This window comes from Ochotona curzoniae, unplaced genomic scaffold, assembly GCF_017591425.1.
Source record: "Ochotona curzoniae isolate NIBS_2020 unplaced genomic scaffold, NIBS_Ocur_1.0 contig_883, whole genome shotgun sequence".
In the NCBI taxonomy this organism is placed as follows: Eukaryota; Metazoa; Chordata; class Mammalia; order Lagomorpha; family Ochotonidae; genus Ochotona; species Ochotona curzoniae.
In genome coordinates, this window is record NW_024466599.1 from 5,548,425 (window position 1) to 5,558,305 (window position 9,881).

At 55.2% G+C, this 9,881-nt stretch overlaps 1 protein-coding gene across 1 annotated transcript in view; it reads left to right on the top strand.

Moving 5' to 3' along the window:
- Positions 1-8,703, top strand: part of GRHL1 (grainyhead like transcription factor 1) — a 41,702-nt gene extending 32,999 nt beyond the window's left edge. Inside the window, exons 10-16 of the mRNA XM_040993920.1 lie at positions 822-873; positions 2,053-2,192; positions 3,041-3,078; positions 3,493-3,584; positions 3,818-3,903; positions 7,813-7,877; positions 8,569-8,703. Of these exons, the coding sequence (XP_040849854.1) occupies positions 822-873; positions 2,053-2,192; positions 3,041-3,078; positions 3,493-3,584; positions 3,818-3,903; positions 7,813-7,877; positions 8,569-8,683 (588 nt within the window). The 3' untranslated portion in view covers positions 8,684-8,703. The remainder of the gene's footprint in view (positions 1-821; positions 874-2,052; positions 2,193-3,040; positions 3,079-3,492; positions 3,585-3,817; positions 3,904-7,812; positions 7,878-8,568) is intronic.
- Positions 8,704-9,881: the final 1,178 nt, after the last annotated feature.

The window sequence follows — 9,881 nt, forward strand, 5'->3', positions numbered from 1 at the left end:
ATCTCCTATGCAGCCCCCACAGCAGGTGGAGCCAGGACCTGTCCCGCCTTCCCTCTGCAGACAGCATCAGGACGCTGGGTCAGAGTGGGGCAAGAATGGCAGTTTGACTCACTGCACTGCAGTGCCGGCCCTGAATTCTGCTTTTAAAATGTAGTCCTTACAGGGTCACAGTGCTGAGTGAGTGGCTGAATTGTATTTCTCTGCTGTCAGGGAATGTATTTCCAAGAAAAGTAAGCCACGAACTCCTGTTTCACTGGTGGCTCCGTAGAGAAGTCAGTGCCAGGAGCAGCCCAGGGGTGTGGTTCTCTCTGCATTGAGGAGAGTCATTCTGGGGGTGGCACCACTGCACACTGTTGGCAGTGCCCATGGCGTGGACGTCCTTGATCTCTGAGTGACAGTGCAGGTGTCTCGTCAGGTCTTGGTTCTTGGGAATTGCATTAAGGTGTGTGTGTTGCTCATCTGATGCTGACTGCTTGGGCAGAACCACAGCTTTCAGAAAGAACACAGCCTACCTCAGTAAATGTGCCCACAAGTGGGGGCCCCTGGTGACTCACCCCTGTTTTCCTGCTGGACGGAGCGAGACATGCATGTCCTTGCGGCCCAGAACTATTGTGGCAGGCTTTCCCCCATTCAGTTCCCCTGGCCACATCTGCCCCCAAGAAGGCCTCTGCTTTGGTGTTCTTGGTGATGGTGCCCAGTTCACCCTGAGAGGCGGTGCCTCCCAGGGACTCCGCAGGGCCACAGGTTGTACGGAGGGTAGAGTTTGGCCACGCAGCAGTCAGGGCAGTGGACCGTCAGCCTGGTGTCCTCTTACCCTGCAGGGAGCTGAGCGAAAAATCAGGGATGAAGAACGGAAGCAGAGCAAAAGAAAAGGCAAGTGCCCCGACCCCAGCCAGGGCAGCGCCTGTAAGTAGAGCCGTGCGCTCCTCGGGTTCCCTCCTCCCGGGCACCGTGGGCCGGGCACCGTGGGCTGGGCTCCGGGGGCGGCTGGTGGCATGGCTTCCTGCCGGGCCGGGGCAGGAGTTCTGGGCTTGGCCTCTCGTTGCTGGCTCTGCCAAGCTAACAGGGCACTCCAGGAACACAGGATTTGCTTATCTTTTCTGTCCTGTTGGAGCTGAAGGGTGGGTCCCTGGGAGAGTTTCCTGCCTGTTCTGGCGTGAGCAGCAGGCCTGTTCACCAGATGCTGTGAGAAAAGGTGAAAGGATGGGAATCCTGCCCTATGGGGGCCTTCCAGCAGGTTCTCCCACCATCTACACAGTGCAGCACATCAGTCAGGAGCCGGCTGGTGTCAGGCACCTATCCCCAGTGTCTGCTCAGAGTCGCTGATGGCCGGGGAGCCCTCACAGGGCCAGACAAGGGGAAGCCTTCACACTCTGATTTAATGATTTAAAACTTGGGCAGACAGGCATGTGGCATGGCAGTTAGGATGCCATGTGTTGGATTGCCTTGGCTATAATCCAGCTTCCTGCTCCTGTCTACCCTGGGAGGGTAGCTCACTCAGGCCCCTGTCCTCCAGGTAGGAGACCTGGGGTGCATTCTAGGATCGTGCTTCAGCCTGGCCTGGCCCCTGGCCTGGCTCTTGCAGGCATGTGGAGAGTGAATCGGCAGATGGATGGCCTCTGTTCCTCTGCCTTTCAAATGAAATAAAATTAATGAAATTTTAAAAATATTTAGACAGTTGTGCATACCAACTTCCCCCAACTGTTGGGCTTCTAAATATAGTATAAAGTCGAAGGCATGTTGCTGTTAGAATAGAGACACTGAGGTGAAATTATTTTCTGATTATACTCCTTCAATTGCAATTTTAGCTTTAGTCACACGTGCCTTGCCTCATGTGTGAGTTTAAAGCTGCCTTTTCTGGCTCGACTTGTTAAGAGCCAGCAGGCTTCATGTGCCTGCACCCGCACACTCCCTGCACGTCCCGCGATGCTCTTGTCTTGAGTTGCCCTGGCCTGTGGCTTGCCGGGGCCTGAGCTTGCGTGTCCAGGGCGCAGAGGCCATGTCGCACCTGCACCCGTCGGTCATTCAGTCTGTTCTCTTGGCTGTTGGCAGTCGCAGACGTGAAGGGACCACTGCTGCCCTCGCACAAGCGGACAGACAGCACAGTGTTCAAGCCTTTCCTGGACCTCGACACACAACCCGTACTCTTCATCCCTGACGTGCACTTCACCAGCCTGCAGCGGGGCACACACGTGGGTACCCTCCTCCTGGGGCATGGCCCCGCCTATAGGAACCCTGGGCGTGACTCAGCATACACCCCAGTCCCCCATTGATCAGCTGTATGGAATATGCCATTCACTCAGTAACCCATGTTTAAGATTGTGGCCTGGGGAATACAGTGCCAGGCCTGTGAGCTCAGTCCTGTTTGTATTCACTTGTTCAAGCCTTGGCTTTTCTAGAACATTCTAGAATAGTAGTGTGACTCGGAGTTTGTATTGTGGATTGGACCTGGTCATGCCTGTGGAGGGGTCCATAAAGGCACGCACAGCACAGCCCTGTCACGAGTGCTAGTACTGGGTCCTCACGGTGCTCACCGTGCTCAGTGAGGCACAGGCCTCCAGCAGGCATCGCTGCAGGACCCAGCCTAAGGACAGACGCCAGGGCAGCTGTGTCAGGACTTCGGACATCACAGTCCCCAGGGAAGCCCTGGCCAGAGGTCAGTTTCTGCCAGGGGGCTTCCTGAGAGGAAGGGCCAGCAGATGTCTCCCAGAAGCCACCAAATAGAAGTGAGTAGCCTGGGCTGTCTGGCCACGAGGTCCTCGTAGGGTGTCTCTTGGGTGAGGGCAAAGAAGGGCACACCTTGTCTCAGTGAGCGCATGTGAGGCGTGAGGCCCGACACCAGAGCTGGTCCAGGCTGCAAGCTGCCAGCATGCACCTTGGAGAAGTTCAAGGTGTTGCTAAGAACCTGGCTCATGAAGAATAAGGCTGGAGGGCATTTTATGTGGTTGGTCGCATTTGAAATTGCTCCCCTATTATGAGTAACGGGGCTATGGTCTGAAGTGGTTTGCGCATGTGCATGAAAATCTTTATCTGGTTGTAGGTGCTTCCTATGGGCCCAGAAGAGCTGGAGGCTGAAGGGTAAGATTCGTGTTTTGTTTTGATTTTCTTCGTTTGTTTCATTGGAACAAGTTCACACTTAGAGGGTCACAGAACAGCTCAAAGTATTCACTTCTGCCAATAGCATCCTATCATCCCGGATGCCCTGCAGGCCAGAGCTCTGTCCGTATCACCAAGTCCTAGCGTCAGTGCCAGCCTTTCCTCTGTGGCCACCTTCATTCCCAGCAGCCTCGTGTCCCGCATGACTGGGTTGGGGTGCTAGATCTGGACAGGAACATCATGGAGGGGTCATTTTCCCTTCTACACACACAGTCAGGACGCTGGACCAAATAAACAAGGAGCAGCCTTTGTGTTCGGCAACAACCCCGCAGCTTTCCTTGCCCACACTGTCACTTTAAGATAATGTCGCTCTCCATGTGTTTGGGTTGTCTGCAGCTCTGCCTTGAAGAGGGGACCGTATGGCGCCGAAGATGACTTTGGTGTCCCACCTTCTGCCAAACTGACCCGAGTAGAAGAGCCCAAGAGAGGTGAGCTGGCATCCATGTTGTGGTCGGTGTTCAAAGTCAGGAGTGAGCCAGGGCCATGTCCCTGGCAGCTGCTGCTTGGGTGCACCTGTCCACTTTCACTTCTGTTAGACCGGCGTCTCACGAGGGCTCGGTGCCATTGGTGGGAGCCAGTGCTTGTGGCATGTGTTCATTGTGCTCGTGTTAACTAACAGCAGCCTCCCTCTCTCCTTCCTCCTTGTTGCTGGCTGGGACAGTCCTGCTGTATGTCCGGAAGGAGTCAGAAGAAGTCTTCGATGCACTCATGCTCAAGACCCCGTCTCTGAAGGGACTGATGGAGGCTGTAAGTGGACACCCCAGGTGTCGCTTTGAAACAGTGGGTGCCATTGCCAGTGATGTGGCAGAACGGGTTAAGCTACCACCTAGGACTCCAGCATTCCATATGAGTGCCAGTTTGAATCCTACTGCTCCACTGCCAGCACAGCTGCCCGCTAACGCTGCTGGGAAACCAGCAGTAGATGCCCGAGTGTGTGGGCTCCTGCCCCCACACAGGACACCCGGATGGCACTCCGAGCTCCTTCCTGGCTGTTGCAACGGTTTGGGGAGTGAAGCAGTAGCCAAAGACCCAGTATTTCCCTCTCTATCATTGCCCTGCGAGTGAATAATTTTTTTTCTTAAGATTTATTGTATTTTATTGAAAAGGCAGATTTACAGGGAGAAAGCGCTTCCGTCTGCTGATTCACTCCCCAAGTGGCCACAGTGGCCAGACCTGAGCCGATCCGAAGCCAGCAACCAAGAGCTTCTTCCAGGTCTCCCACGGGGTTGCAGGGTCCCAAGGCTTCAAGCCATCTCAGTTGTTTTCCCAGGCCGCAAGCAGGGAGCTTGATGGAAAGTAGAACAGCTAGGACTAGAACCGGTGTCCATATGGGATCCCAGTGCATGCAAGGCAAGGATTTAACTACTGAGCCGTTGCGCCAGGCCCAAAAATACTCTTCTTTTAAAACATGGATGCCAAATTAGAAACCCATTGGTGGTGTCTAGCACACCAAGCTCCAGCCTCAGATCTGTTGAGCATCTGCTATACTCAGCACTGAGTTACTGGGCAGTAGTGCTGGCCCGGCTGTGCCGCTGGCCTGCAGGCTTGGGGAGGGCCTGGGAGTGCTTTAATGTTGATATTCTTGATTAAAGAGAAGCATGTAACAAACTGTCAGAAGTTAACAGATTTTTTTTTAAGTTTTATTTGAAAGGCAGAGTAACAAAGCTTATATTTCATCTGCTGTTTCACTTGCCAAATGCCAGCCATGGCCCAGGTTGGACCAGGCAAGGAGCCAAAGCCACAAGCCTGGAGCTCCACCCAGGTCTGCCTGCCGTCGGCAGGGGCCCCAGCACTTGGGTCAGCTTCCAGTGAGGAGCGTTGACAGGAAGCGGGATCAGCGGCCAAGCCTAGTGCTGACATGTGCAGTGAGTGGGGTGGGGACCTTGGGGAGAAGCTGCACTGTCTCGGGGTGCCCCTCGGTTGTCCTTCCCACCCCCACCAGCATCGCACTCCTCTCTGCCGTTTCCTGTGGTTTCTGTTGGGGTTCCCTGTGCCGCTTCCTTTGATGACCCCCATTGTTTGTTTTCTTTTTAAAAAAATGTATTCATTTTCATTGGAAAGTCAGATTTCCTGAGGAGTGACAGAGAGGAGGATCTTCTATCTGCTGGTTTACTATCCAACTGGCCACTGTGGCCAATGCTGAGCCGATCTGAAGCCAGGAGCTTCTTCTGGTCTCCCACGCAGGTGCAGGGTCCCAAAGCTTTGGGCCGTCCTCGACTGCTTTCCCAGGCCTCAGGGAGCTGGATGGGAAGTGGGGCTGTCAGGATATAAACTGGCACCCATATGGGATCCTGGCACATGCGAGGTAAAGACTAGCCACTAGGCTACTGTGCCAGACCCAAGCCCCATTCTTTTCTCTTTTCTTTTTTTATTTTATTTTATTTTTTTTTAAGATTTATCTATTTTTAATGGAAAAGCAGACATACAGAGAGGAGGAGAGACAGAGAGGAAGATCTTCCATCCAATGGTTCACTCCCCAATCTGAAGCCAGGAGCCTCTTCTGGGTCTCCCACGTGGGTGCAGGGTCCCAAGGCTTTTTGGCCATCCTTGACTGTTTGCCCAGGCCACAAGCAAGGAACTAGATGGGAAGCAGGGGCACCGGCATTAAATCGGTGCCTGTATGGGATCCCGGCACGTTCAGGGCGAGGACTTTTAGCCTCTAGGCTATTGTGCCAAGCCCTATTTTATTGTTTTGTTTTGTTTTTTATTGGAAAGTCAGATATATAGAGAGGAGGAGAGGAAGATCTTCCATCTGTTGATTCACTCCCCAAGTGGCTGCAACAGCCAGAACTGAGCCATTCTGAAGCTAGGAGCCAGGAGCTTCTTCAGGTCTCCCATGTGGGAGCAAGGTCCCAAGGCTTTAGGCTGTCTTTCCCAGGAGCTGGATGTGAAGTAGGGCTACCAGCATATGAACTGAAGCTGGGAACCACTTCCAGGTCTCCCATGCAGGTGCAGGGTCCCAAAGCTTTGAGCCGTCCTCAACTCAAAATGGAACCACCTGGACCAGAACTGGCGCCCATATGGGATCCCGGCGCATCCAAGGCGAGGACTTTAGCCTCTAGGTCACGCCACCAGGCCCGCTCCCATTATTTCTTAAGAGCTGTGGGAGCCCTTGAGCGAGAGAGGAGAGAGTGGGAAAGGCAGGATTCTGTCCCATGCACCTGCTCACAGTTCCCATTCCCTGGGAGTGCTCTCACCGCTGAAACTGGAATCTGCATCACCCAGGGGTCAGCACACTGTGTGAGCACAGAGCTGGTGTTTTCTCTGACTGGGCTTGCCCGGGCTCTGCAGCACTCGTGCAGCAGGTGCAGCCAGCTGCATGTCGGACATACTGGAAAGCAGGAGTCCCAGCGTCTGCAGAGCACTCCCGCTGTGCCAGGCTGTGAGGAAGTGAGGCAGTTCCAAGTGGGAGGATATCGATCATGTGCACACCACCCCGTGCTCCATAGAGTCCTTGCGTGGCCATGGTAGCCTTATGTGCTACAGAATATGTCTTATTTAGTTTAAAAATATAAAAAATAATAAATTTTAGTTGAGAAGTGGACATTTGGCATTGGTTAGGACATGGCTTGGGACAGGACACCAAGCTCTCATGTTAGAATACCCGGGTTCAAATCCTGGCTACACTTCCCACTCCAGGTCCTGGCTGAGTGTCCCCTGGGAGCTAGCAGGTGGTAGCCTGTGTGCTTGGGGCTGTGTAGTCCACATGGGAGACTCTGATGGGGTTCTGGCTCCTGGCTTTGGCGTCAGCCCGGCTCTGTTAGGAGCACGGGCTAGTGGACTAGCAGGTGTGAGGTCTCTTCTGTCCCCCTCTCTTCAGCCCCCTCCCTCTCTGTCTCACTTTTCCTTTTAAAAAACTTGCAGCAGAGCGCAACCTCCCCAGCAGGCCGCTCTCCCCTGGTGCCTGCTGTGCCAGGCCAAAGGGGAAGCTGGGCACTCAGGCCAGGGCTGCCACACGTGGGTGGCACGGCCAGTGGAGAGCTAGCCTTGGAAGCCCAGTGGGCATCAAGCTCGGAACACTCAGCTTCCTGGGGCCGTCAGCTTCCTGACCAATGTTTAGGGTCTGAAGTGCCGGCGGGAGGCTGCCCCTGGCTTCTGGGGGAGTAGACGCCGGCTTGCTGCAGCACTGCAGCTGATGGGCTAGCACCGCCTGGTAGCAGGCACATTGATCTGCACCAAAGTGCTGGGATGCAAGACCAGTGACCAGGAAGGGGCCCTGCCAAGCAGGGGACTGAAGTGATTGACAAGTCTCCAAAGCAAATGGCTGTGTCCCTGAGAACACATGTCATCCTGCGTGTGCCTACCCAGGGCACACATGTGTCACGAAGTGTGTGACCCCTGGTCAGTGGGAGCTCACTGGGTGTGACCAGCCCAGCGCTGGTGGCAGCTGTGACAGGTGGGGTGGTGGTCCTCCTGCTCTTTTAACTAAAGCTGCTGCGTGCAGGGTCTACCCATGAGGAAAGCCATCTGGACCCTCGAACGCACTCACCCTGTCGCCGTTAGGGCCATCTCCCAGCTGTCAGCATGCTGATGGCTGCCCAGCTGGGTGTGTCTCGGGTGGGGTTTGGGAGAGCAGGCCGCCGGGAGGGGCGGCTTGGCTGCTGTGCTCTCAAGCCATGGAGCCACCTGCTGTAGTTGTCTCTCTGTGTCTCTTAGATCTCAGACAAGTACGACATCCCATATGACAAGATCGGGAAAATCTTCAAGAAGTGCAAGAAGGGGTGAGCAGAAGAGGGCACCAGGTGGGGGTGTGATGGGGCAGTGCATGTGGCTTGTTACAGGGCACTCATGGGGGGCCAAGGCCAAGCACCCCGGTACAGGGAGCTCGGCAGGGGGCCATCCAGGAGGCCCAGGCACCCTGACATGGCATAGAGCAGCAGGAGTTCCTTCCTCCTGTGAGGACACCGGGCTGGACAGTGGCCCCCCCCGGCAGCGTGTGTCCTCATGGGGTCCCGGGAGGGTCCCAGGTGTAGAGCCATTGGGGTGCCCTCTGCAGGCTGCTGAGTGTCCTGCATCCCCAGGTGGCGTTTCAGACACACTGTCCCCAGAGCTGTTCAGATGGATGGGGCAGGCCCGGCTAGAGAGTTTGGACAGAAGGCTGAGCCCCCAGCGGGATTTTCTCACTAGGCTGAGGAGCCATCTTCCACCGAGGGCTTTTGGGACGTTTCTGACGTTCGGGCCATGCCCAGGGGTCAGCGTGGGAACTGACCTGCTGGTGCCATACTCAATACCAGTCTCTCCTGCCTCAGACCTGCCTGGGGCTTTGCATGGCTGTCCCCGCTCCTGCCTCAAACCTGGGGGCACGTGATTCCCAGCCCACTTGCCGCCCCCCTGCCCCTGGGCTGGCCCTGACAGAGGGGACAGGTAGCTGTCTAGTGGCCACTGCTTCAGCCGCCTGCGTTTCCCCCCCAGCATCCTGGTGAACATGGACGACAACATCGTGAAGCACTACTCCAACGAAGACACCTTCCAGCTGCAGATGGAGGAAACCAGTGGCTCCTATAAGCTCACGCTGACCGAGATCTGAGCCGCGGGCCTACAGCAGGACCCTCGCGGCTCCCTCACGTGATACGGCAAGGAAATACTGCTCCAAGATTGAGCAAACTCGGGGAACCTTAGCATGTCTGGCAGAGGCCCGAGGCCTGCCGGCCGCCCCAGCCTTGGCAGTGGCTCTCCCACGCAGCCTTGGGGACAGGCCAGCCCGAGGCGGGGTGAGCCATCTCCCACTTCCCCAGCTCACTGTTTACTGATGCAGGCTCAGTCCCAGTCCTTGGCCGCGGTCCCTCTTCTCGTGAAGAAGGCGGACAGCGTGTGCTGCCAAGTCAGTAGACATAAAGCTGCCTTGTATATACGTGCAATATGTGTCAGAAGGTCCATGTAAATGTGTACATATGTGTCTTATAGAAATACGTAATATATACACGCGCGGCTGCACTAGGCGGAGCAGCTGGCGAGACACCCCCAAGGTCCACACACTGCTGGCTTGTGCGGGACACCCCAGGAGGGGTCCACACGGTGCTGACCTCGTACGGGATTCCTCCACAGGGCCAGGCCGGAGCAGGAGGAGCTGTCATCTCAGCCAGTGGGGACATTCTGTCTACAGACACGGGAACAGTGTGTGCGGGGCCTGGGGCTACAGGTGGGGACATGGGAACATTGTGTGCGGGCCCTGGGCTGCAGGGGGCACGTTCTGTCTGCAGACACAGGAGCAGTGTGTGCGGGCCCTGGCCTGCAGGTGTCTGGCTTGGGCTGGCGGTTGATCTCTTAGGCTGAAGTATTGCGAGCTGAATCGGTGACTTTCAAGATATCATGGGACACGGGTCATGGAACAATATTTTATATCCTGTTTTGTGAAATCGATTATTTCTGTCATTTTGATTATATCATTGAAAATGTATTTTAAGCCAGCCAAAGGAATTAAATTTTATATGTCCATTTCATAATATGTCATTTTTGTTGTTCACTCTCACTTCATCCTCCCATTGGTCAAATGAAATTTAGGACCTTAGGCCAAAGACCTTCTCCTGTGAGCACTTGGTGTTTCTTGGCCAGAACCTGCAGGGCTGCTCCCTGTGGCTGGCCTGGGGTGACCCAAGTGATTGTAGGGTATCTAAGGTTTAGTTGTTTATGTATTTCAAAGTCATGGGGAAGGAGGTCTTCCCACTGGTTCGCTCCCCCTCAGCTGCAGTATCCAGGGCTGGACCAGGCTGCAGCTAGGAGCCTGG